Source organism: Dendrobates tinctorius, unplaced genomic scaffold (genome assembly GCF_039654945.1).
Source record: "Dendrobates tinctorius isolate UK_male_01 unplaced genomic scaffold, ASM3965494v1 ptg000406l, whole genome shotgun sequence".
Classification (NCBI taxonomy): Eukaryota; Metazoa; Chordata; class Amphibia; order Anura; family Dendrobatidae; genus Dendrobates; species Dendrobates tinctorius.
Genome location: NW_027362071.1, coordinates 78,242 through 105,907, shown reverse-complemented (window position 1 = coordinate 105,907; position 27,666 = coordinate 78,242). Strand labels below are relative to the sequence as shown.

The following is a 27,666-nucleotide window of genomic DNA, read 5'->3' as shown; positions in this document are numbered from 1 at the left end:
AGCACAGCCCGTGACTGAACCAGCGTCGGCACGGCCCCTTGTGACTGAACCAGCGTCGGCACGGCCCCCTATGGCTGAAGCCCAAACTCTGGTGGGAGGAATAAAGTTAATTTCCTCCCGGCAGTGGGGGGGGGGGGTGTCTAAGTGCGGGTGCTGGGCAGGTTCAGAGAACTATTAACCTGCAGATTAACCCCATATCTGCAGGTTAATAGTATTTTTTTAAGTGATAGGTTCGATTTGAAAACAAACGATTAATGTTTCTATTTCTGAAAGTGTTGCAGCATATTACTCACAGCTGCCTAAAACTTTTGCACAGTGTGTGTGTATATATATATGTGTGTGTGTGTGTTGTTGAGCTATATATAGGCATACACTATATGCATAGCTATAACACCCACACAGTGACTCAGGGTTGTATTCTCATAGTACACATAGTACATTCTCTGGCGGAAGTGCTCTGCCCTCACAAGCGTCGGCCTCACGCTGACGTCACCAGTGTGCGTCCCGCGCTGCCCCGGCGGCAGGCGCTGTGTGATGACGTCGGTGCTGTATTGATTGACGGCTGGATGGAGCCTCTCTAATACTAGATCTCTCTTCTTTGTGGATGGAGGTGACCGAGGATTTGCGGATTTCCTCCGGGGAGCCGCCAGCTCTCCCCTGGGACCGCTTCTCTTCATGGCTGCACTGTATCTGTGTGGTGGGCTTCGATCTGGAGTTGGGCCAGACTGTGGAGGTGAGGGGGTCTGCAAGTTACTGTAACTTATGACTCCGGAGAGCAGAGCCCTGATCACTGACTGAGGGGTCTGCTGCATGGACACAGAGGGCAGTGATTCCCCCCTCCCCCACTGATGCCCCCACACAAAGGGTCCACTGCTGTGTATTGTGCGTCCATGCAGGGGCCCTGCTGAGTGCTGTGGCATCTGCACCCCCCATCCCCGGCAGCCTGTGTTCTGGGGTCTGCTCTGTAGATGCTTATGTCTGCAGAATACAGACTGTGTGTTGCTGATGGAGGAGCAGAGTTATAGTTCCCATTGTGTAAGGTGAGATTCATAGAATAGGGTTTAATTAGGAACTAAGCTATTGCCAGGTCACAGTGACTTATCAGAAGTTTTGATTAGTGGGGTCTGGGTGCTGAGACCATCAGGGTGAGCTGGAGACACTCGGTATAAAGTCAAACGGCCTGATTCATTATTTATGGGTTCTAAAGTCCCTTTTTTTTTTCGTCTTCTGGTATTCTTTGATTTTCTTGGCATTAAATTCCACATAGTTTGCTCAAAATTAGCGATGAGCGACTGTGCTGGGATAAGGCGTTATCTGAGCATGCTCGGGTGCTAATCGAGTGTCTTCGGCGTGCTCGAAAAATATTTTTCAAGTCCCCATGGTTGCACGTCTCACGGCTGTTCAACAGCTGCAACACATGCAGTGCTGTATGTTATGCAATTTCTGCATGTGATGCACCTGTCGAACAGCGAAACATGCAGCCGCGGGGACGTGAACATATTTTTTGAGCGCTCCGAAGACACTCGGTTAGCACCCGAGCATGCTCAGATAACACCTTATCCGAACACGTATGCTCATCGCTACTCAAAGCCAAAAATATTGTTTGCTTTTCTGTTAAACCTTTTAGTGCAAAACATGGCATGTTCCGAAAAATCTGCATAAAAGCTTAGAGATCTACGTAAAATCTCCCCAGGGTGGAAATCCTTGGAGTTCATCAATTGCATTAAAAAGTTGTTATTGAAGAATCGGCTCAAAATAAATGCAATAATGAATCAGGCGCTGAGAGTCAATCTTTGTGGGATTTGTCAGGGGTCTCCCAAAACTTTATGGAGTGCTCTCCTGACATGTCTGTATTTAGGAAAGTGACCCTTCCCCCAAAATGTTGGAGCATCTTGTAACTCTGCATTGTGCCGTTCCTCTGTTGTCCCTACTGGTAATCTGTGAATAAATTGACAACTTGGTGTTAGGATAACCTTTACAAAAAAAAAAAAATAAAAATAACTGTTCCAGTCCTCACCCCCCCTAGAAGCTTGTCTTCTGTTTGCCCAGATGACCGCTGCAGCCAATCACCAACCCTTTTATGATACACTTTGCGTACCTAAATATATTTTCTGACAGCACTTTATTTGCAATTTAGATATGATTTTAGTCTTTTTTTTTTTTTTTTTTACTTCAATAAATTTTTATTGCGTATTTTCGAAAAAGAAAACACATAAGTAACAACACCCCCAACATAGGGGTTTAAACAAGGGAAACATAAGCATAAATGCGCATACTCATAGATTGACATAATGTATAAAACAGAAAACATATCGACACTTGCATAAAAAAAAATAAAAAAAAACATATGAAAAGATATATATCTTCAATGCAAAGGGGCTGACCTCTGACTAAGTAGCCATGGTTCCCATATTCGATCATCCTTTTTCTTGGTAACTGACGAGTGCGCCACAGAGTTTGTTCATATTGACAATGTATATTAATTTTGTCCACCACTTCTCTCATGGTGGGAAGAGACATCCCCTTCCATTTAGCCGCAATCACAATGTGTGACACTATACCCCTGATATTTAAAGGAAAATCAGTTGTCCCTATATGCAACAGTCCTATTGATGGTATCAAGTTAACCTCAATCCCAGTCACTTCCCTCAACAACATATTTATAGTATTCCAAAAACCGATCGCCACCGGACAGGACCACCAAATGTGGCTCAACGATCCCAAACCACATGATTTTAGTCTTTATAAAAAAAAATAAAATAAAAAAAAAATCCCTTTTTAGTAAACGCCCAGCCTATAGACTGCATTGAACAGAGATCAACACTTATGACTCATTTCCCATAAGGTCACTTCCTTATCCCATGAGAACAGTGGTCGCAGTGAATTAAATATATTTTAATGGACGCTTTGTTGCACTTCGTTTCTCTTGCAGTTTTATGTTACTGATTATAGGGGGTCCCGACCATCCAGGTCAGTTAGATGCATTGGTACTTGTAAGTGCAGCAGACTGAAAACAAAGCATACAGTGACGCCTACTCCAAAGCGGCCTATGGCGAGGAATTGCCAGTAGTATCCTTTGGTTCCGGATGCATGGACTATATGTATTGCAAAAAAAAGTTATAATTGGAGCCTTTTTGGGTTTGTTTAAGAGTTTTTAACAGTTTCCAGGGCCTCTTCAATGCTGAAATCCATATAAAATGTCGCAAAAGGAAATCCTCGCTGCTGTTTATGGAGGCTACGAATTACACATTGGCTTTGAAAACTGTATCTTTATAGGCGACCTTTCACTTTATTAAAGGGCTATCCCGTACCGTATCCGACTGCTTTCCGGAGAATGGGGCCCAAAAATTGGTAACAGGATTCTGGCCGATTCACCCATCTTGAATGGAGCAGAGGTGTGCAAGCTGAGACTCTATTCATTGTCTATGGAACTACTGGGGGAAAAAAACGAGCCCGTAAGGCCGGTAGAGCCCAGCTCTGCTCCATTTATTATTGGCTCCCAGCGGCTGCACCACCAGCTATCAGTAAGATATTCCTTAACGATAGGAGATAATGTACTGTGTTGGGATTAACCCTTTAAAGCAGATATATATATATATATACTTCTGCTCCGTGTCGCATCTGTTGTCTCGTTTTGTTTTGGTGGCTGATGACTTTCTTATGACTCTGATTTACCACTCGAGCTGCGATGCCAAGAACTAACTGTTCTCCTTTTTACTACATGTTTGTGGTTTCTTGTCCCTGGCATCAGATGAATAGTCGCCCGGTCACAATCCCAGCACTTCGGCATGGAGACGGAATTAGGAGCCAGCGTCTGGGGGTGCCATCTGTCGGATAGGTCCCTGACCGGGGTGACGGGCGCTGAGCTCCGGATTCTATTAGAAAGTGATTTAAATTCTTCCATCAGAATTTCGAGAAAAATAATCTGCTTGTAACGATCTGCAATCAACAGTCGCATGGGGGACGGACAATCGCTGGTGCCATAGTCCGCACTTTGCATATTCTTCGCTGCAGCCGATCACTGGGCTTATAGCATCTTGCGCAGTCTACATCAGCATCTCTGCCGAGTCCGGCGATTGGCTGCAGCTTTAGGGAATATTTTACGCTTCTTTAATCCTCTTTATGGATTGGATTTTTGGTGCAAAGAAAAATCACAAGTCTGCATTGTACTAATGTGTTTTTTTTTTTTTTAGTTTTCTCACTTCTTGGCACGATTCCTTGGTTGTTCCCTCGACTGTTTGCAAAACACGTAGCAGAAAGGCCCGCTGGGCAAATATTGGTATTCCCTCCGTGAGCAGCAGACGTGGCTCGCTGTGACTGTATCCATCGCGCTCAGCGACCAGCCAGGACGCTCGGCCGCAGGATAGCTGCAAAAAATGCTCGAAACGGGCCTTAAAGGGTTATCGGATGTTTATATAAGGAAAAATAGTCCCCTATCAGACTCTTGAAGATTTTGCTGTCCTTTGTTGGTTTCCTCGCTTTTTTTTTTCTCCAGCGGGAGATGCTGCAGCCAATCATTGCTCGCTGCAGCCAATCATTGCTCGCTGCAGCAGTCTGAGCCAGAAGAAACAATCTCTTTGCTCTATCGTCCAACCACCGGAAGATGAAGCAAGGAGATTTACTGGGGACACGGGCAACAGATCCAAGGGTCTGGTAGATGGGCGAATATTTTTTTTTTTTTTTTAATTTATTTATTTTTATTTGATTTTTTTTTTTTTAAATAATGAAAGTATTGGTCACTCTCTTTAACAAACCTGTTTGCAAATAACAATCCCCCCTTCATATTGCTAAATTCTAAGAAGACTTACTTAGTAGATAATGGTTCTCAGTGTTCGCTGACATAGGCAGAAATGTTTTTTTTTAATCTCATTAATTGTACCTGGAAATCAAAATGCTCAGGTCGTAAATCTAGATAGCAAAGTCCAGGTGACGTCTCAGAAGACGACGGCCGTCTTCTCTGATCCTCTGGATATTATGTAACTGCAATGAGGTTTTATATTTTTTTTTTTTTTCCCCTTCTGTTTATGGCTGGGAAAATTCCATGAATTTCTCTACAGACCTTTGGTCTGGGCTTTGCTGAGCGCAGCAGATCGGCGCAGCCGGTAATTAGTATATAGCACCAGCCTCGACCACACGCGCCCAGAAGTCTGCAGTAATAATATGCTGCTGGTCAGGAGATGGGGCGCTCCGAAAGTCATAGGTGATCCATGGGACGGGGAGAACTTGCTGAGCACCGATCTCGAGATCAGGACTCTGCAGAGCGATGGCAGTGCGCGCTCCGACTCTGCTCCATCCATAGTCAGCGCTCAGCTCGCTGCTACTTTCCCATAGATAATGAATGGAGCGGAGCCGGATCGCGTGCAGCTTGATCGGGGTTTCGGGCTGAATTCACCGCTGATGTGTGAATGAGGCCTTAAAACTAACAATGGGCGCATCACCAATAGCCTATAATTGGGTGAAAATGGATTCCATAATAGTCATTGATCACAGCCTCCTTTTGATGTATTTATTGCATGTTTCCTGGCATATGCATAAAACTGAGTGTGAACATGGTCTGAACTGTGGCGTAATGTTTTATATGACAAGTGTTCGTCTCCATGTGACAGTTATATGCCCCAAATACTCAACATGCTACATTGATATATATATTTTTCTGCAGGCCTTGTATCCTCCCCATGCCAAATTAACCGACAAGGAGGTAAGTCTGCAAGAATATATTATCCCATCAGGACAAACCCTTATCTACACCAAACATGGCAAAATTGCTGTGCCGGTTTCTTAAAGAAGCCGCTCTCTTCTTGCCGTTCCTCCTCCTTCTCTTCTTGCCGTTCCTCCTCCTTCTCTTCTTGCCGTTCCTCCTCCTTCTCTTCTTGCCGTTCCTCCTCCTTCTCTTCTTGCCGTTCCTCCTCCTCCTCCTCCTCTTCTTGCCGTTCCTCCTCCTCTTCTTGCCGTTCCTCCTCCTCCTCCTCCTCCTCTTCTTGCCGTTCCTCCTCCTCCTCCTCCTCCTCTTCTTGCCGTTCCTCCTCCTCCTCCTCCTCCTCTTCTTGCCGTTCCTCCTCCTCCTCCTCCTCCTCTTCTTGCCGTTCCTCCTCCTCCTCCTCCTCCTCTTCTTGCCGTTCCTCCTCCTCCTCCTCCTCCTCTTCTTGCCGTTCCTCCTCCTCCTCCTCCTCCTCTTCTTGCCGTTCCTCCTCCTCCTCCTCCTCTTCTTGCCGTTCCTCCTCCTCCTCCTCCTCTTCTTGCCGTTCCTCCTCCTCCTCCTCCTCTTCTTGCCGTTCCTCCTCCTCCTCCTCCTCTTCTTGCCGTTCCTCCTCCTCCTCCTCCTCTTCTTGCCGTTCCTCCTCCTCCTCCTCCTCTTCTTGCCGTTCCTCCTCCTCCTCCTCCTCTTCTTGCCGTTCCTCCTCCTCCTCCTCCTCTTCTTGCCGTTCCTCCTCCTCCTCCTCCTCTTCTTGCCGTTCCTCCTCCTCCTCCTCCTCTTCTTGCCGCTCCTCCTCCTCTTCTTGCCACTCCTCCTCCTCCTCTTCTTGCCGCTCCTCCTCCTCCTCCTCCTCCTCCTCCTCCTCTTCTTGCCGCTCCTCCTCCTCCTCCTCCTCCTCCTCTTGCCGCTCCTCCTCCTCCTCCTCCTCCTCCTCCTCTTCTTGCCGCTCCTCCTCCTCCTCCTCCTCCTCCTCCTCCTCTTCTTGCCGCTCCTCCTCCTCCTCCTCCTCCTCCTCCTCTTCTTCTTCTTGCCGCTCCTCCTCCTCCTCTTCTTCTTCTTGCCGCTCCTCCTCCTCCTCCTCCTCCTCTTCTTCTTGCCGTTCCTCCTCCTCCTCCTCCTCCTCCTCTTCTTGCCGTTCCTCCTCCTCCTCCTCCTCCTCCTCTTCTTCTTGCCGTTCCTCCTCCTCCTCCTCCTCCTCCTCTTCTTGCCGTTCCTCCTCCTCCTCCTCCTCCTCCTCTTCTTGCCGTTCCTCCTCCTCCTCCTCCTCCTCCTCCTCTTCTTGCCGTTCCTCCTCCTCCTCCTCCTCCTCCTCCTCCTCCTCCTCTTCTTGCCGTTCCTCCTCCTCCTCCTCCTCCTCCTCCTCCTCCTCCTCCTCCTCTTCTTGCCGTTCCTCCTCCTCCTCCTCCTCCTCCTCCTCCTCCTCCTCCTCCTCTTCTTGCCGTTCCTCCTCCTCCTCCTCCTCCTCCTCCTCCTCCTCCTCCTCCTCTTCTTGCCGTTCCTCCTCCTCCTCCTCCTCCTCCTCCTCCTCCTCCTCCTCCTCTTCTTGCCGTTCCTCCTCCTCCTCCTCCTCCTCCTCCTCCTCCTCCTCCTCCTCTTCTTGCCGTTCCTCCTCCTCCTCCTCCTCCTCTTGCCGTTCCTCCTCCTCCTCCTCCTCCTCCTCCTCCTCCTCCTCCTCCTCCTCCTCTTCTTGCCGTTCCTCCTCCTCCTCCTCCTCCTCTTGCCGTTCCTCCTCCTCCTCCTCCTCCTCCTCCTCCTCCTCCTCCTCCTCCTCCTCTTCTTGCCGTTCCTCCTCCTCCTCCTCCTCCTCTTGCCGTTCCTCCTCCTCCTCCTCCTCCTCCTCCTCCTCCTCCTCTTGCCGTTCCTCCTCCTCCTCCTCCTCCTCCTCCTCCTCCTCCTCCTCCTCCTCTTGCCGTTCCTCCTCCTCCTCCTCCTCCTCCTCCTCCTCCTCCTCCTCCTCCTCCTCTTGCCGTTCCTCCTCCTCCTCCTCCTCCTCCTCCTCCTCTTGCCGTTCCTCCTCCTCCTCCTCCTCCTCCTCCTCCTCCTCCTCTTGCCGTTCCTCCTCCTCCTCCTCCTCCTCCTCCTCTTGCCGTTCCTCCTCCTCCTCCTCCTCCTCTTCTTGCCGTTCCTCCTCCTCCTCCTCCTCCTCCTCCTCCTCCTCCTCCTCCTCCTCCTCTTCTTGCCGTTCCTCCTCCTCCTCCTCCTCCTCCTCCTCCTCCTCCTCCTCTTCTTGCCGTTCCTCCTCCTCCTCCTCCTCCTCCTCCTCTTCTTGCCGTTCCTCCTCCTCCTCCTCCTCCTCCTCCTCCTCCTCCTCCTCCTCTTCTTGCCGTTCCTCCTCCTCCTCCTCCTCCTCCTCCTCCTCCTCCTCTTCTTGCCGTTCCTCCTCCTCCTCCTCCTCCTCCTCCTCTTCTTGCCGTTCCTCCTCCTCCTCCTCCTCCTCCTCCTCCTCCTCCTCTTCTTGCCGTTCCTCCTCCTCCTCCTCCTCCTCCTCCTCTTCTTGCCGTTCCTCCTCCTCCTCCTCCTCCTCCTCCTCCTCCTCCTCTTCTTGCCGTTCCTCCTCCTCCTCCTCTTCTTGCCGTTCCTCCTCCTCCTCCTCTTCTTGCCGTTCCTCCTCCTCCTCCTCCTCCTCCTCCTCCTCCTCCTCTTCTTCTTGCCGCTCCTCCTCCTCCTCCTCCTCTTCTTCTTCTTGCCGCTCCTCCTCCTCCTCCTCCTCCTCTTCTTCTTCTTGCCGCTCCTCCTCCTCCTCCTCCTCCTCTTCTTGCCGTTCCTCCTCCTCCTCCTCCTCCTCCTCTTCTTGCCGTTCCTCCTCCTCCTCCTCCTCCTCTTCTTGCCGTTCCTCCTCCTCCTCCTCCTCCTCCTCTTCTTGCCGTTCCTCCTCCTCCTCCTCCTCCTCCTTTTCTTGCCGTTCCTCCTCCTCCTCCTCCTCCTCCTCCTCCTCTTCTTCTTGCCGTTCCTCCTCCTCCTCCTCCTCCTCCTCCTCTTCTTCTTGCCGTTCCTCCTCCTCCTCCTCCTCCTCCTCCTCCTCTTCTTCTTGCCGTTCCTCCTCCTCCTCCTCCTCCTCCTCCTCCTCTTCTTGCCGTTCCACCTCCTCCTCCTCCTCCTCCTCCTCTTCTTGCCGTTCCTCCTCCTCCTCCTCTTCTTGCCGTTCCTCCTCCTCCTCCTCCTCCTCCTCCTCCTCCTCTTCTTCTTGCCGCTCCTCCTCCTCCTCCTCCTCCTCTTCTTCTTGCCGCTCCTCCTCCTCCTCCTCCTCCTCTTCTTCTTGCCGCTCCTCCTCCTCCTCCTCCTCTTCTTCTTGCCGCTCCTCCTCCTCCTCCTCCTCTTCTTCTTCTTGCCGCTCCTCCTCCTCCTCCTCCTCCTCTTCTTCTTGCCGCTCCTCCTCCTCCTCCTCCTCCTCCTCTTCTTCTTGCCGTTCCTCCTCCTCCTCCTCCTCCTCTTCTTGCCGTTCCTCCTCCTCCTCCTCCTCCTCCTCCTCCTCCTCCTCCTCCTCCTCCTCCTCCTCCTCTTCTTGCCGTTCCTCCTCCTCCTCCTCCTCCTCCTCCTCCTCCTCCTCTTCTTGCCGTTCCTCCTCCTCCACCTCCTCCTCCTCCTCCTCCTCTTCTTCTTGCCGTTCCTCCTCCTCCTCCTCCTCCTCCTCCTCTTCTTGCCGTTCCTCCTCCTCCTCCTCCTCCTCCTCCTCCTCCTCCTCTTCTTGCCGTTCCTCCTCCTCCTCCTCCTCCTCCTCCTCCTCCTCCTCTTCTTGCCGTTCCTCCTCCTCCTCCTCCTCCTCCTCCTCCTCTTCTTGCCGTTCCTCCTCCTCCTCCTCCTCCTCCTCTTCTTGCCGTTCCTCCTCCTCCTCCTCCTCCTCCTCCTCCTCCTCCTCCTCCTCTTCTTGCCGTTCCTCCTCCTCCTCCTCCTCCTCCTCCTCCTCCTCCTCCTCCTCCTCCTCTTCTTGCCGTTCCTCCTCCTCCTCCTCCTCCTCCTCCTCCTCCTCTTCTTGCCGTTCCTCCTCCTCCTCCTCCTCCTCCTCCTCCTCCTCTTCTTGCCGTTCCTCCTCCTCCTCCTCCTCCTCCTCCTCCTCCTCCTCCTCCTCCTCCTCTTCTTCTTCTTGCCGCTCCTCCTCCTCCTCCTCCTCCTCTTCTTCTTGCCGCTCCTCCTCCTCCTCCTCCTCCTCCTCTTCTTCTTGCCGTTCCTCCTCCTCCTCCTCCTCCTCTTCTTGCCGTTCCTCCTCCTCCTCCTCCTCCTCCTCCTCCTCCTCCTCCTCCTCCTCCTCCTCTTCTTGCCGTTCCTCCTCCTCCTCCTCCTCCTCCTCCTCCTCTTCTTGCCGTTCCTCCTCCTCCACCTCCTCCTCCTCCTCCTCCTCTTCTTCTTGCCGTTCCTCCTCCTCCTCCTCCTCCTCCTCCTCTTCTTGCCGTTCCTCCTCCTCCTCCTCCTCCTCCTCCTCCTCCTCCTCTTCTTGCCGTTCCTCCTCCTCCTCCTCCTCCTCCTCCTCCTCCTCCTCCTCTTCTTGCCGTTCCTCCTCCTCCTCCTCCTCCTCCTCCTCCTCTTCTTGCCGTTCCTCCTCCTCCTCCTCCTCCTCCTCTTCTTGCCGTTCCTCCTCCTCCTCCTCCTCCTCCTCCTCCTCCTCCTCCTCTTCTTGCCGTTCCTCCTCCTCCTCCTCCTCCTCCTCCTCCTCCTCCTCCTCCTCCTCCTCTTCTTGCCGTTCCTCCTCCTCCTCCTCCTCCTCCTCCTCCTCCTCTTCTTGCCGTTCCTCCTCCTCCTCCTCCTCCTCCTCCTCCTCCTCTTCTTGCCGTTCCTCCTCCTCCTCCTCCTCCTCCTCCTCCTCCTCCTCCTCCTCTTCTTGCCGTTCCTCCTCCTCCTCCTCCTCCTCCTCCTCCTCCTCCTCTTCTTCTTGCCGTTCCTCCTCCTCCTCCTCCTCCTCCTCTTCTTGCCGTTCCTCCTCCTCCTCCTCCTCCTCCTCCTCCTCCTCCTCTTCTTGCCGTTCCTCCTCCTCCTCCTCCTCCTCCTCCTCCTCCTCCTCCTCCTCCTCTTCTTGCCGTTCCTCCTCCTCCTCCTCCTCCTCCTCCTCCTCCTCCTCCTCCTCTTCTTGCCGTTCCTCCTCCTCCTCCTCCTCCTCCTCCTCCTCCTCCTCCTCCTCTTCTTGCCGTTCCTCCTCCTCCTCCTCCTCTTCCTCCTCCTCCTCCTCCTCCTCCTCCTCCTCCTCCTCCTCCTCCTCTTCTTGCCGTTCCTCCTCCTCCTCCTCCTCCTCCTCCTCCTCCTCCTCCTCTTCTTGCCGTTCCTCCTCCTCCTCCTCCTCCTCCTCCTCCTCCTCCTCCTCCTCCTCCTCTTCTTGCCGTTCCTCCTCCTCCTCCTCCTCCTCCTCCTCTTCTTGCCGTTCCTCCTCCTCCTCCTCCTCCTCCTCCTCCTCTTCTTGCCGTTCCTCCTCCTCCTCCTCCTCCTCCTCCTCCTCCTCCTCCTCTTCTTGCCGTTCCTCCTCCTCCTCCTCCTCCTCCTCCTCCTCTTCTTGCCGTTCCTCCTCCTCCTCCTCCTCCTCCTCCTCCTCCTCCTCCTCCTCCTCTTCTTGCCGTTCCTCCTCCTCCTCCTCCTCCTCCTCCTCCTCCTCTTCTTGCCGTTCCTCCTCCTCCTCCTCCTCCTCCTCCTCCTCCTCCTCCTCCTCTTCTTCTTGCCGTTCCTCCTCCTCCTCCTCCTCCTCCTCCTCCTCCTCCTCCTCCTCCTCCTCCTCTTCTTGCCGTTCCTCCTCCTCCTCCTCCTCCTCCTCCTCCTCCTCCTCCTCCTCCTCCTCCTCTTCTTGCCGTTCCTCCTCCTCCTCCTCCTCCTCCTCCTCCTCCTCCTCCTCCTCCTCCTCCTCTTCTTGCCGTTCCTCCTCCTCCTCCTCCTCCTCCTCCTCCTCCTCCTCCTCCTCCTCCTCTTCTTGCCGTTCCTCCTCCTCCTCCTCCTCCTCCTCCTCCTCCTCTCATCAGTTTTTATCCTCTTATTATATTGCCTTCATTATCATATTATATAGCACTGTGTACTTACAATTGCTCATTTTGCCTTTCTACCCAGATAATTCTTCGCTTTTCTGTTAGATCTATGACCTCACATGACTAATAACTGACTAGCTGAATCCTTCTAAGTTCTCTGTAGAAACAGGAGGTCAATTTTCCCTTCATGAGTCATAAATCACTGCAAAAGTCAATGGCTGGAGGGAGCAGCTTCGTCAGGGGGTAAAGAGGGGAATGATTTCTGCAGGCGCAAGAGACTTCCTGGTTCTACATAGAGAAGAATTATCTGGGTAGAAAGGTAAAATGAGCAATTGTAAGTACACAGTACTATACTATATGATGACTGCACTATATTAAGAGGTTAATAACTTGCGGAAAAAGCATGTTACGGCGCAAGTACGCACTGGGTTTATCAAGCCAGTGCCTATAAACCTCTGTGTATTTTGCTTTAGATATTCTCTGGAGCGCTGCCTACATTATTTGGTTGTTGGGCTCCATCCTGTGAGCTGTCACCACCGGCCTTCTGTGATCGGCTTGTGCTGCAGACATTTGTAACCATATCTCATTTGCTTTGCTTTTCAGAAAACCAGCATTTGTTACCTGTCCTTTCCAGATTCCAATTCGGGTAGGTGTCTCTTGTACTTGTCTAAAAGGATCAGCAAACAAGAAATGAATAAAAGAAGTAAATGTCCGATGAGCGAGCCTCCGCTGCTTCACAGGCTGCAGGGTTTTCCGAATGGTTCTGGTCAGTCTGACAGAGTGAACCATTATTTCCTTCTGATCCCTTCCATTTTTGGCAAGTGGGCAACTAAAGCATATGGCCTATCCAAGGAAGGTGCGGGGGGGCAGCACGCTGCTTCTGCAGGCAGTTGTCAGGATGGAAAGGGAGAGAGAAATGTCTGCTGTCAGGGGGACGCAAATGGATTCTATCTATTTGTGGCAACTTTTAGCTTCCTCCTGACACTTGTCATACTACACGGAGCTGAGGCAGCACAGTACGCGTAGGCATACGGAGCGGACCCTGGAGCTTAGCGGCACGGTATGCGTAGGTGCACGGAGCGGACTCTGGAGCTAAGGCGGCATGGTATGCGTAGGTGCATGGAGCGGACTCTGGAGCTCAGGCGGCATGGTATGTGTAGGTGCATGGAGCGGACTCTGGAGCTGAGGCGGCATGGTATGCGTAGGTGCATGGAGCGGACTCTGGAGCTGAGGCGGCACGGTATGTGTAGGTGCATGGAGCGGGCCCTGGAGCTGAGGCGGCACGGTATGCGTAGGTGCATGGAGCGGGCCCTGGAGCTGAGGTGGCACGGTATGTGTAGGTGCATGGAGCGGACTCTGGAGCTGAGGCGGCACGGTATGCGTAGGTGCATGGAGCGGGCCGTGGAGCTGAGGCGGCACGGTATGTGTAGGTGCATGGAGCGGACTCTGGAGCTGAGGCGGCACGGTATGCGTAGGTGCATGGAGCGGGCCGTGGAGCTGAGGCGGCACGGTATGTGTAGGTGCATGGAGCGGACTCTGGAGCTGAGGCGGCACTGTATGCGTAGGTGCATGGAGCGGGCCGTGGCGCTGTGGCGGCACGGTATGTGTAGGTGCATGGAGCGGACTCTGGAGCTGAGGCGGCACTGTATGCGTAGGTGCATGGAGCGGGCCGTGGCGCTGTGGCGGCACTGTATGTGTAGGTGCATGGAGCGGGCTGTGGAGCTGAGGCGGCACGGTATGCGTAGGTGCATGGAGCGGGCCGTGGAGCTGTGGCGGCACGGTATGTGTAGGTGCATGGAGCGGACTCTGGAGCTGAGGTGGCACGGTATGTGTAGGTGCATGGAGCGGACTCTGGAGCTGAGGTGGCACGGTATGTGTAGGTGCATGGAGCGGACTCTGGAGCTGAGGTGGCACGGTATGTGTAGGTGCATGGAGCGGGCTGTGGAGCTGAGGCGGCACGGTATGCGTAGGTGCATGGAGCGGACTCTGGAGCTGAGGTGGCACGGTATGTGTAGGTGCATGGAGCGGGCCGTGGAGCTGTGGCGGCACGGTATGTGTAGGTGCATGGAGCGGACTCTGGAGCTGAGGTGGCACGGTATGTGTAGGTGCATGGAGCGGACTCTGGAGCTGAGGTGGCACGGTATGCGTAGGTGCATGGAGCGGGCCGTGGAGCTGTGGCGGCACGGTATGTGTAGGTGCATGGAGCGGACTCTGGAGCTGAGGTGGCACGGTATGTGTAGGTGCATGGAGCGGACTCTGGAGCTGAGGTGGCACGGTATGTGTAGGTGCATGGAGCGGGCCGTGGACCTGAGGCGGCACGGTATGCGTAGGTGCATGGAGCGGGCCGTGGCGCTGTGGCGGCACGGTATGTGTAGGTGCATGGAGCGGGCTGTGGAGCTGAGGCGGCACGGTATGTGTAGGTGCATGGAGCGGACTCTGGAGCTGAGGTGGCACGGTATGCGTAGGTGCATGGAGCGGGCCGTGGAGCTGTGGCGGCACGGTATGTGTAGGTGCATGGAGCGGGCCGTGGACCTGAGGCGGCACGGTATGTGTAGGTGCATGGAGCGGGCCGTGGACCTGAGGCGGCACGGTATGTGTAGGTGCATGGAGCAGACTAGCAAAATGTATTTAATACAGAAACTTTTTTTTAATCAACTTAAATTAAAAGGAAAAAAAATAGATTCTAGAAAAGCAAGGCGCCAAAAATATTGGTTGGGATTGTGTTTTTTTTTTTTTTTTTTCTCAGTCCCTTACATTGTAAAATGAATGGTTTCATCCAAAACTACAACTTGTCTATCGAGTAAACATGCCCTTATCCGGTTATATTGATCTAAAAGTAATAAAAAAAAAAAAAAGGTTAATGTTTCTTGGACGAAAGCTAAAAAAAAAAGCCCAAACAAATATTTGCTTTGTGAGGGAATATGGGGTTGTCTGGCTTCATCACTTTGATGACCAGGGACTTAAATTCTCTGAAAATACCAAAACCTTCCATTCCCATTTGCTCTGGTGCAGGCTAGTCTGTGCTCTGCGACCATACCGTAAGTGATTACATCGTTCTTCTGCCATTGACCACTGTATCCTGTGATTGGCTGCAGCGGTCGCTTTGCTTGAACAACACGTCATGGCTGTTTCTCTTTTTAACCCCTTAGCGACCGCCAATACGCCTTTTAACGGCGGTAGTTAAGGGTACTTAAACCACAGCGCCGTTAATTCACGGTGCTGTGGAGAAAGAAAATAGCCCCCCCCCCAGTGTCGGATTTTCTCCGGGGTCTCGGCTGCCGGGGGTAGCCAAGACCCCAGAGAACATGAATTGGGTCGGTTTTTACTGACCCCGCTTTTGCGATCGCCGTTATTAACCCTATAACGGCGACCGCCAAAAACCCGCAATTTTGCATTTAATTTCTCTTTCCTCTTGATGTGATTGCACATCAGAGGAAAGAGAAATATGGTCCCCGATCCCTCCCCGGTACTTACCGGTGGTCTTGGATCCCCTCCCGGTGGTCCTGCGTCCCTCCTGCTTCCTCTGGTGGGCGCCGCCATCTTGGATCCGGGAGAAAATGGCGGGCGCAAGCGCAGTGCGCCCGCCGCAAATATGCAGGCTTCAGCTGGCAGATTCCATTCATTCATTTTGATCACTGTGATAAACTATCATAGTGATCAAAATAAAAAAATATATTAAATAAGCCCCCCTGTTTATCACCCCCTTAGATAGGCAAACATAAAGAAAATATATATATATTTTTTTTTTCATTTTTCCATTAGGGTTAGAATTGGGGTTGGGGTTGGAATTAGGGCTTGGATTAGGGTTAGAATTAGGGTTAGGGCGAATTAGGATTAGGGTTAGCGTTGGGATTAGGGTTAGGGGTGTGTTGGGGTTAGGGTTGGACCAAGATTTGAGGGGTTTCCACTATTTACCAACTTTGGGGGTCTAATTTCTCCTGTTACCCTTGGGAAAATAAAAAAAATTGGGGGCTAAAAAAAATCACTTTTGTGGAAAAAAAAAAAAAAGACTTTTTATCTTCACGGCTCTGCGTTATAAACATCTGTGAAGCACTTGGGGGTTCAAAGTGCTCACCAAACATCTAGATAAGCTCCTTGGAGGGTCTAGTTTCCAAAATGGTGTCACTTGTGTGGTTTTTTCACTGTTTAGGCACATCAGGGGCTCTCCAAAAGCGACATGGCGTCCACTCTCAATTCCAGCCAATTCTGCATTGAAAAAGTCAAACGGTACTCCTTCCCTTCTTAGCTCTGCCGTGCGCCCAAACAGTGGTTCCCCCCCACATATCAGGTATCAGCGTACTCAAGACAAATCGCACAACAACTGTGGGGGTAATGATTTCTTCTGTTACCCTTGTAAAAATAAAAATTTTGGGGCGAAAAGATTATTTTTGTGGAAAAAAAAATGATTTGTTATTTTCACGGCTCTACGTTATAAACTTCTGTGAAGCACTTGAAGGTTCAAAGTGCTCACCACACATCGGGATAAGTTCCTTAATGGGTCTAGTTTCCAAAATGGGGTCACTTGTTGGGGGTTTCCACTGTTTAGGAACATCAGGGGCTCTCCGAATGCAACATGGCATCCGATCTCAATTCCAGCCAATTCTGCGTTGAAAAAGTCTAACGGCGCTCCTTCCCTTGCAAGCTCTGCCGTGCGCTGAAAAAGTGGTTTACCGCCACATATGGGGTATCGGTGTATTCAGGAGAAATTGCACAACAAATTTTGTGGTTCATTTTCTCTTTTAAAGCTGTGTGCCCACGATGCAATTTTAAAGCGTTTTTGCCGTGATTTTTGGCGCGAAAACGCTGCGAAAACATTTAAAAAAAAAACTTGTACAGCACGCACCCCATGCATTCCTATGGCATTCCGCACATACTGTGCTAATGCTGCACTTTTTTCCACGGCGGAATCGCATTGCGGAAAAAATCGCAGCATGCTCATTCTTTGTGCGGAATCGCAAAGAATTGCCGCAATTCCGCACCCATAGGAATGCATGAGAATCACTTACTTCCCGCATGTGGCTATGCCCACCATGCGGGAAGTTAAGCGTCTTATGTGCGGATGGTACCCACGGTGTGGAGGAGAGGAGACTGTCCTCCAGGCCCTGGGTACCATACCCCTGTAAAAAAAAAAGAATAAAAAATAAAAAATTGGGGTATATTTACCTTCCGACGTCCCGCGCTGCCATCCCGGGCCTCAGCGTTCCCAGTAATGCCTTGCGGCAAGGTCCTGTAATGACGTGGTCTCGCGTGACTCTAGCGGTCTCATGAGATCACTATAGCAACGCGAGACCAACGTCATCACAGGTCTCGCAAGGCATCGCTGGGAACGGGAGCGTCGCAAAGGCTGCGCGGGACGTCGGAAGGTAAATACCCCGATATTTTTTTTTTTTTTTATCATTTTTAACATTCCACCTTTTACTATTGATGCCGCAATAGTAAAAAGCTGCTCACACTTGTCAAACACTATGTTTGACGAGTGTGACCAACCTGTCAATCACTTTCCAAGCGATGCTTCAAATCGCTTGGAAAGTGCTTGAATTTCACACGCCAAAATCGCGAACATAATCGCGGTAAAATCGCGCAGAAAAGAAACGCGTTTTCTGGGAAGGAGTCCGGTTTTGAGTGTCCGGTTTAAAACGCTACGTGGGCACATAGCCCAACACTTGCGAAAATAAAAAAAATTGGTTCAAAAGTAAATTTTTTGCAAAAAAACGTAAATGTTAATTTTTTCCTTCCACATTGCTTTAGTTCCTGTGAAGCACGTAAAGGGTTAATAAACTTATTGAATGTGGTTTTGAGCACCTTGAGGGGTCTAGTTTTTAGAATGGTGCCACATTTGGGTATTTTCTGTCATGTACACCCCTCAAAATGACTTTAAATATGAGGTGGTCCCTATAAAAAAAAAAAAAAAATGGTTTTGTAAATTTTGTTGTAAAAATGAGAAATCGCTGGTCAACTTTTAACCCTTATAACTTCCTCATAAAAAAAGTTTTGTTTCCAGAATTGTGCTGATGTAAAGTAGACATGTGGGAAATGTTATTTATTAAGAAATTTGTGTGACACATCTCTCTGATTTAAGGGCATAAAAATTTAAAGTTTTAAAATTGCAAAATTTTCGCCATATTTCCATATTTTTCATAAATAAACAAGACTTATTGAAGAAATTTTATCACTAACATGAAGTACAATATGTCAGGAAAAAACAGTCTCAGAATCAGCGGGATCCATTAAAGCGTTCCAGAGTTATAACCTCATAAAGTGACAGTGGTCGGAATTGTAAAAATTGGCCCGGTCATTAAGCTGCAAACTGGCTCTGTTACTAAGGGGTGTAGACCACCTTTGACACATTTCAAAATAATAAAGTATTGGATCACCCTTTTAAGACCCCTGCACTTATTAGTCTAAAATCAGCAGAACTCTCTTATACTTTGTGTATTTGATCAGGCAGTTTAAATTCTTTTTTGGAGGGTTATGAGCTGTAGGGCAGATTGTTATTTTCAGAGGTTTCAAGTCCCCAGTTGCATTGTATTTGGCTTTGATAACCCCTTTAAATGCCTTAGAGTGTCACGACTCAGCTGCCGGGTGATCCCAGGACCATGGGCTCATTCCCTGGCCCTAACACTAAGGGGGCGCCCTAGCGCTCTCTATTCCACGGGATTCTTCTGATGGTGAAGATGCCGGGGCCGCCACCCTTGCCTTAACTCTTGAGTTAGCCCTCCGTTTGTTCTCTTTTTTTTTTTTTTTTTTTGTTAAAACAACGTAGAAAATAACTTCAGCGTTGCACTCGCTCATTGGATGATCAGAAGCCTGGTTAGACCTCGCGATTATCAGAAAAAGATCATTCCTGGCAGCACTCGTTCACAATTATCGGACAGTGTAGACCCACTTTTGGTCGCCTGAGAATTGTTTCTGTCATATAATATAGTAGTTTGCTAAATTTCTCCTCATCTGAACAGAGCATGGAAGCCGCGACGGTCACGGGGACGGTTGTACAATTATCAGATGGCGACAGCGCTTGCACCAACAAAGATTGATTTTGTCGTCTTGTCCTTAATGTATCGGCTCCTCGTCGTCCCAATGTTTTATCTCCTCTAATGAGAACACATCCCAGCGGCTAATTGGGGGAAAACTCACATGTTTTGTATTTTTCTCATATATTTTTTTTTTTTTTTTTTTTGAAAGGCTGCCTGGGGGACACACAGTTTTGCTTCAGATTCCGGCAGTCGGCCGGCAGGAAGTCCTCGCTTCATTGTGTCTTGGATCAAATGGACAGAGACTCTCCGGTTTATTTAAAGGTTCGGTTACTTGTATTATTAATGATAAAGAACCTCAAAAGTTTTATCTGTGCACCTTTATATTCATGTTTAAAGGAGCTGTCCCAACTTAGAAGTCCTCCCCAGCCCCAACGTATCTGAATTCAGATGGCTGGAAAGGGGTTAATAAAATAATAAACAGATCTACTGCCTTTCCTTGACCTGCCTGCTCCTCTCTTTTGTCCTTTTTCGGTCCGGGATTCTGTCGCTGCCATGACCATCTCGAGTGGCAATAACGTGTGTTGTGTCCCACGTAGCGGTGCGGCGCCCGGTGAAAACGGGCAATGACGGAGGCCCGGTTGATGTGATTTCCTGGGGAAATTTTAGTGACTGCCGAATTCAAATTTTGGCAATCCACTTATCCATCGCTAGCGTTAACTTGATCACTGGGACCCCCATTGATCCAGAAAATGGGCACTGTAAAGACTCCTTATCACTTAGCTACATTATGACTTGGGACAAATAAACCCGATAAGTCGGCCAGATTTGCTCTCGGTGTGGTCTATCGGCTCCTTACAGTGTTGTCTATTTATATGTCTTGGTGGAATTTCCCCATTTGTGGCTCTGAAGATGGGCTCCTGGTCAGTTTAAAAGAACATCTATTTTGATTCTTTGACTCATGGGGGTCTCCGCACCTAGTATTGAAGTATTCTGCAGCGCCACCACCAGAAAATAAGAAGCATTACACATATTTCATAGTCGCATCAATTTGCTGTCCATGTAATGTATGGCTTCACCCATCCTCCATAGACGCTTTTTGTAGCTGCTCTCCACATAATGGAGATCTTCGAATGAGGGTCTCCCACCCGTTTTACTGATAATTTCATAATAAGATATTTAATTTTTTTTTTTTTTAGCCAGGTACACCTACAAATAGACAAATGTTACCATCATGGGGGTGACATGGTCTTATATAGGCCATATGTGGCCTCATCGTGCAGGGTAGGAATATTGTGAGTAAGACTGGAAATATTCCAAGAAGTTACGAGCATCCGATAGGAAATGAAATTGCACTTATGGAAATATAGTAAAGTATTGAGTTTATTGCAGGTTATTTTTTAAATTAACATGAAAAATAAGTTGGAGTCAATATCCAGGGGTCTAGGCTGTCAGTGAGAATAATGCCTGTGGTTATGTGTAGATTTAATAGGCTACAGTGTCCTACTTTGAATGACACTAAAAACTTTTTACAAAAGACTCAGAACGGGTTAACAAAAGCAATAGTTGCCAGCCACACCCCCCCCCCCCTTCACCTGCTGCAATGGGAGGTGCAGACCAGTAGGGGGCCAGTCAGTGTTAGGACATGAGCAGCAGGGATCCGTGATTCAATATTTCCTTCTTTTTTACTTTTTTTCCCCTCCTTTCCTTATTTTGGTCTCTTTCCCTCCTTTCCTTTTTTTTTGGTCTTTTTCCCGCCTTTTTTTGTCTCCTTCCTTTCCTTTTTTGTTTCTTTCCCTCCTTTCCTTTTTTTGTCTCTTTCCTTCTTTTCCTTTTTTGTCTCTTTCCTTCTTTTCCTTTTTTGGACTCTTTCCCTCCTTTCCTTTTTTGTCTCTTTCCCTCCTTTCCTTTTTCGTCTCTTTCCCTTCTTTCCTTTTTTTGTCTCTTTCCCTCCTTTTACTTTTTTATCCTTTTCCCTCCTCTTCTTATTGTCTCTTTCCCTCCTTTCCTTTTTTGGTCTCTTTCCCTCCTTTCCTTTTTCGTCTCTTTCCCTTCTTTCCTTTTTTTGTCTCTTTCCCTCCTTTTTACTTTTTTTTGTCTCTTTCCCTCCTTTTTCCTTTTTTTGTCTCTTTCCCTCCTTTTTCCTTTTTTTTGTCTCTTTCCCTCCTTTTACTTTTTTTGTCTCTTTCCCTCCTCTCCTTTTTTTTGGTTTTTCTGTTCTGTGCCTCTTTGTAAAATAAAAACTCTTAATTAAGGTGTCGTTGACCAGAAATGTCCAATTATCCACAATTGTGTATATAAGATAAGAGTGCGGATGTTTTTCTTACTACCCTTGTGTGACTTTTGCAGAAAGATCCGTCTTGTTTCTATGGTTACGTCCATTTCCGACAAGTCCGAGACAAGACCTTGAAGAGAGGCTATTTTCAAAAGGTAATTATTTACCCGGCAGCTTTGCCGAGGAGGCGCTGGTCCACTTCTTCTCAGGCGCTGTGGGTGACTGCTCCGTCCTGACGTATAGAAATAATTGCGCGGTGATTTGCATTTGTTTGCCATTTTTTGGTTTGTTGTAAAGTTTCTTTCTGGTCATTTTTTTCTTAATTGAAAGTATTTTGAGCTAAAGATAATTTTTTTTGCAATTGGGCTTGATAAAAAAAAAAAAAAAAACGTTGCCCCGTTTGGCCTTTCCAGGCTCTTTGTTTCCTGCGCATTCAACTTTGATGTGGTCATAAATCAGCTAAGGGGAGCTGAGAAAAAGACATAACAGAGTTACAAGGTCTCCTGTCAGACCATCATAGAGCTCACTGACGGATCCTCAGTTAACTCGTTCTGCAGCCAGTTGTAGAACACAGATGGATGCACAATTTTTAATGAAGATTTGTAGAAATTATTTTTAGACCCAAATGCATGCATTAAAGAAGAAAATAATATCCCAACCTCAAAGGTGGACAACTTTTTTTTTAATGTGGCTTCCAAGTTAGTGTTTTTTTTTTTTTCTTTAGTGATTTTGTTTTATTGATAGTTACTGGGTTGCTCTGACTTGTCATCTTCAGGAGTGCACAGCTCTTCTGCCTCCCCGGCCTCTGTGCTCCTGAAGCGTGACAGGTCGGACCAATTACAAGGTTGCACCGCTGGTCTGAACTAAGCACTCTCCCGTATTCTGACTGTGGGGACCCCAGAGCTGGTTGGATCGTGTGCTCCAGCGATCCGAACAGCTTTGGATCTTTGCTTCCGTTGCTCAATTAAAAAGAGCCTGTAGGCACTACGCTTGCTCGGTCGCTCTGCTAAACTGGCGAGGTGGCCGGTAACCTAGTCAACAAGCATTAATTAAGAAAAAAAACATCTGAAGGTCTTCCATCTCTTCCCCAACAGATGACGTTGGGGTGGATAAGGATCGGGTAGTATGAATTTATGCGCTCGATCAGCCAACCCAAGCTGTTCTGCTGTATCCATGTCTTGTTCCCCTTATACATCTGTTGGGCGAATTAGTCTTTGGCCTACATCTATTGAAGGTATATGGGCACCGTAATGGGGGTATGTCAGAGCTCTCGTCTCAGAATACCAGTGGTGGTGACTCCCTTTATCAGCGAGTTACACCTCTCCTTTAGATTGCCCTGTTGGACATAACTTTTAACCAAAGCTAATAACGATTTATCTAATCCTACATGGAAATGTCCTAAGTTCGGGTAGACTTCAGTGTCATTTACTTATACAGTCATGTTACTTATTAAAGGGGCAATTAATTGAAATGAAGATGAAATCTAGTTGTCCTACAGTTTTCTATATGATCCAGAATCGGCCAGTCTTATAGAAAAATTACTGAGCATAAAGGGGTTCATTTTTCGGTGGCCATCATAAAGCCACACCTCCTTAATGAAAGGGTGGAGCTTGGCGATCTTTTGTCCTGCAGAAGAAGGGGGGAGGCTCCTGCTGCCGCTCTAGTTGTCTTACATATTCACATATATTGAGGAGATGGAGACAAAGTGAAGATTTCGTTATATATTTCTGAGGTTTAATTTTAAAATTAGACAAAATAGGATCAGAAAAGTATGAGATTTACAGAGGAGTTGCAGTGGTGTAGGTGTGTTTCTTTTTTTTTTTTTTTTTTTTTTGGGGGGGGGATGTGAGTGTACTTTATTGCATTTTTTTTTTTTTTTTTTTTTTTTTAAAGCTCTAACTGCTATTTTTCTTTTTTCAGTCCTTAGTTTTGATAAGTAAGCTGCCATACATCAACTTCTTTCACACGGTGGTGAAGCAGATTGCCCCCGAGTATTTTGAGAGGAGTGATCCGTGCTTGGAAGCAGGTAAGATGTCCTATCTGATCTTCCGAAATCCATTCTTAAGCATCTTTTAATAACCAACCGCTGATCAGATGTCCTTTCTATGTGCACAAAACAATCATTAATCAGATCCTCGTTATCGGCAGCTCGTCTCTTGGTTAAGTGGGGCAATGTGCTGCTTAGAATGATGAGCTTGCTTCCGATATGAACCACCCAATCGCCCGATGAACAAGCATTTTCCTCTTCCATCAGGTGATTGCCAGAATGTTTAGCCCAGCAGATAGTCAGTAAACACTCATTCGTTAATGTCTGAGACCAACCTTAGTGCATACAGATGTAGTGTCCCGTTATAGTCTACCCTGGACCTTGATGAAGTCATTTCCCAGTAAAAAAAAAAACTCTGCTTTCACTGCATGCGCTAATAGCCACAGTTGTAAATCGCCTTTTCAGAGAAGAAGAAAAAAATAAACTAGAATGCACTTAAGATTCGTAAAAGTCAATATAGACCCTTTAAAAAGCTTTGTGACATGATTTGGGGTAGGAAGCCAAACCAGAAACTCAATTTTCATACATGTTCTGCAGTTTTTCTCCCTCATCAGTGCAAAGCAGAGCAGATTGGGTGGGAAGCCTTTAATGGGGTTTAAAGGGTAATGATCCAAATCAGTGTAGGGAGACTTGTAGGCCATACAATGGAGCAAATAGCATTTCTGTTTGGCTTCTTACACCAAGTCATTTGGAAAGGGTTAATATTGACTTTTAGGATTGCGACCCCCCCCCCCCCCCCCCCCCCAATCGGTGGTACTAGGGACCCCATTATTTTTTTCTCTTAAGAGACTATTTGCATATATAAATTCCCCCGGGGGGCTAGAGGTCTCCCTATGCCGACTTGGCGCCCTCCGCAGGGTGAAACATTAGCCCTTTTTCCACCTAATGGCCCCATGGATACCATGATACTGAACTTGCTCACTTGAAGCTCCTCTCACCATTAGGGGGCGCTAACCATCCTCGCTGGTGTTGTATTTCCCACTTCTCACATTCTCCATCTTTGGCGCACCGCGGCGCGCGTTCCTTCCACTATATTGATGAGCAGTCAGTCTTCAGCGCATGTTTTGTACCTGAACTCACACGCTATAAATGAGCAGCCATTTACCGTTAGAAAAGGGGAAAAAAATAATCCAGCAATCCCAAACAGAAAAACAATAAAACTTCACCTTTTAATAGAAAATCGTCAAAATTAATCCATCATGAAAGAGGAGAAAAAAAATTATATTTAACAGAAAAAATATTTAACAGTTCTCAGAAGTGATGGAAATGTCTTGATTGTGTTTTCTAACCTTACAGACTGCATAATTAATGACGCCCTCCATCTTTCACGTGCAGACGTGGCGCTAATTAATAAATGCCGGGCTCTGCATTAGACCCTAGGGACGTTCTCTGCAGTTATTCCTGTGCTTCCTGTCTCCTGCTTATAGCTTGCAGTGAAATTGACCGATGGCCTCCGCCTCTGCCGGGAACAACTCTGCATTTGCCAATTATGGGGCTTGTAATTAAGGTACTGTAGAATTTTTACCATTTTACATTCTCACTTGCGCCATAAAATACGATGCGTGTTCCTGTAGCAAATCAAAGCTCCAGGCTTATGATCTCTTCTCCTCTTATTCGAGGTGCGGCTTCCAACCCGTCAAGACAAACCGGGAACGGCACAAATAGCGGAGATGACGCAGCAGGTATTGCAGGTCTCATTTTGGTCACTCTTAAATGGGTTTTCTACTTTAAAAAAAAAAAAAAAAAAAGTTGTTCCCAAGCCGCTGTATAGCAAAAACAAAAAGTGCTCTTCATCCCCGGGTCCAGTGCCAGCTCTCCTCCAATGTACCATTATGTACAGTGGCAATGTCACGACTACAAAACACATTAACACTAAAGCCAATCACTGAGCGTAGCAGCTCTGCTGACGTGGATGTCCTGAACTGCTGCGCTCAGTGATTGGCAGCAGTGATGTGCTCTGTAGCTGCGACATCACTGCAGTGGCAGAGAGCCAGGCTAAGATGCGTCGAGGGCGAGTACTTTTATCTGTGACTTTTTTTTTTTTTTTCCTTTTTTTTTTTTTTTACCAGTATGCAGTCATTTTGGGCACCACGTTTTTTCAAAAATGGACAACTCCTTTAACATACTTCTATTGAGGAAGTCTCCAGCTGTTGTTACACTACAACTCCCAGCATGACCCGCCAGCTTTCTTTATAGTAATTGTCCGCAAGCTGCACTCAAAGGCATTCTGCTAATTTACAGCAGTGATTTCATTGTGGTTTTAATGGTTTTGCTTCCCCCCCCCCCCCAATTCCCTTTCAGAGTGACGCCCAGATCTCAGTGTCTTTACCGACCATCCATGAAGTAGATTTGTTCAGGTAACGCTGAAATTCTGCTGTATTTACCATAAACCCGTATTATGCTGTTTTGGTTTTCCTCAAACTGTATCCTGGGTCTTGGTACTTTGCACTCTGGGGTCTTTGGTACTTTGCACTCTGGGGTCTTTGGTACTTTGCACCCTGGGGTCTTTGGTACTTTGCACCCTGGGGTCTTTGGTACTTTGCACCCTGGGGTCTTTGGTACTTTGCACCCTGGGGTCTTTGGTACTTTGCACCCTGGGGTCTTTGGTACTTTGCACCCTGGGGTCTTTGGTACTTTGCACCCTGGGGTCTTTGGTACTTTGCACCCTGGGGTCTTTGGTACTTTGCACCCTGGGGTCTTTGGTACTTTGCACCCTGGGGTCTTTGGTACTTTGCACCCCGGGGTCTTTGGTACTTTGCACCCCGGGGTCTTTGGTACTTTGCACCCCGGGGTCTTTGGTAGTTTGCACCCCGGGGTCTTTGGTAGTTTGCACCCCGGGGTCTTTGGTAGTTTGCACCCCGGGGTCTTTGGTACTTTGCACCCCGGGGTCTTTGGTACTTTGCACCCTGGGGTCTTTGGTACTTTGCACCCCGGGGTCTTTGGTACTTTGCACCCCGGGGTCTTTGGTAGTTTGCACCCCGGGGTCTTTGGTACTTTGCACCCTGGGGTCTTTGGTACTTTGCACCCCGGGGTCTTTGGTACTTTGCACCCCGGGGTCTTTGGTAGTTTGCACCCCGGGGTCTTTGGTAGTTTGCACCCCGGGGTCTTTGGTAGTTTGCACCCCGGGGTCTTTGGTAGTTTGCACCCCGGGGTCTTTGGTAGTTTGCACCCCGGGGTCTTTGGTACTTTGCACCCTGGGGTCTTAGTACGTTCTTGTCACATTTGTAGAGTGGTAACAACGATCTAGAACAGTTCAGGTATATTGCATTATATGGCCGTAATTTTGAAGAGTTTGTCCAGGACTGGTAAAAAGAGGTCAACTTTTGGCATAGTGGTACCATTGTCTTTTGTGGCTTTTACCCCATTCTAGAACAACGTCTTTGAAATGGGTAGATTTAGTAGAAGTTGTAATATTGATCTTTGCATTTTGCAGGTGCTTCTCACCAGTATTCTTCCATATTCAGTTGCTTTGGGAACTTGTGTTATTGGGGGAACCACTTGTAGTCATGGCTCCGTCTCCATGTCAGTCTTCAGAAACTGTACTGGCTCTTGTTGGGTAAGTATTCATAGGTTCCTATGAGCAATAGATTTTCTCCACCCACATCTGTCTGTCCTCCTACCTATCTATCTATCTATCTATCTATCTATCTATCTCAGAGGTTGAAAAGTGTGATGTACTTGCGGTAGGGCTGAAACCGGCCGTACACATAAGATTGTTCCTGACACAGTATCCCTTTATTGTTGGCCAAATGCAGACATTTTTAGCAAGGTAATATAACAAGTGGTTCCTCTAAATTTATAACAAAATGCCACTTTTCCTGGCCACTGCAGTCTTAGAATTATTCACCGCTTCATAACAAGCATCTTTAGTGCTTAGTAGAGCCCCTCTGGTTGTTATAACCTGCTGCCAACATGATACAAACCAAACACCAGCTTCTGCCTTTGTTCCTGACTCTGAGGAATCACTGTCTGTTCCTAAATTATAATGACCTCCGGTTCTCTATTATTCTTGGGTTTGCATGATGTTCTCTCAAAGGATTTCATGATACTCGATTGAATTGATCTTGCCTTCCGCAAGCTGTAGATATCTAGTCCCACAGCATCATCGACCCCCTGCCACCATGCTTCACTGTAGGCATCCCTTAGCCTCCACGGCTTCACTGTAGGCATCATCAAGCCCCAGCCGCCACGCTTCACTGTAGGCATCCCCGAGTCCCCGCTGCCGTTCATTACTGTAGGCATCCCCGAGCCCCCACCGCCACCGTGCTTCACTGTAGGCAGGCTGTCAAAACAGTAAACTGTATTGCATGTTTTGAGCAAACAGTCATAAAACCAAAAATAAAAATAACTTGTGTCCGTTTGTTTTTTGGACAATACCTTTTTGATTAGAAAGGTCTGATTACATGACCCCAAGCATTTACTTGTTTCTATGTTTTTATATTTAGGTGCATTTCTCCACTAAAATATTGCAGCGACTTCAGACCATACTTCACCATTCACGATGCAGAATTCAAAGAGTATACGACCCGCACCCAGGCGCCGTACGTATAATTTTTTTTTATGTCAATTTTCTTTTTTTTTTAACCCATGTAGTTCCATGATCCAATGCTAGGACTTTTCCCCACTCCTGAGACTGAGGGCTTGTTTTCTGCTGGAAGTCTTTTACTTTTGAATGACAAACTTGGTTTCACCATATTCTGTACTGGAAAACGGGAAAAAAAATTCCAGCTGTGGTGAAATTG

The 27,666-nt window shown here is 48.4% G+C and overlaps 1 protein-coding gene across 2 annotated transcripts in view; it reads left to right on the top strand.

The window, feature by feature from the left end:
• Positions 1-459: 459 nt before the first annotated feature.
• Positions 460-27,666, top strand: part of DENND6A (DENN domain containing 6A) — a 52,683-nt gene continuing 25,476 nt past the window's right edge. Inside the window, exons 1-11 of one of the 2 annotated variants that reach the window (XM_073563900.1) lie at positions 460-733; positions 5,660-5,698; positions 12,235-12,277; positions 18,814-18,926; positions 20,952-21,032; positions 22,798-22,903; positions 24,352-24,431; positions 24,544-24,606; positions 25,226-25,281; positions 26,358-26,480; positions 27,370-27,465. In XM_073563900.1, coding sequence (XP_073420001.1) covers positions 605-733; positions 5,660-5,698; positions 12,235-12,277; positions 18,814-18,926; positions 20,952-21,032; positions 22,798-22,903; positions 24,352-24,431; positions 24,544-24,606; positions 25,226-25,281; positions 26,358-26,480; positions 27,370-27,465 — 929 coding nt within the window. In that variant the 5' untranslated portion in view covers positions 460-604. The other variant, XM_073563901.1, reaches the window with a different exon arrangement.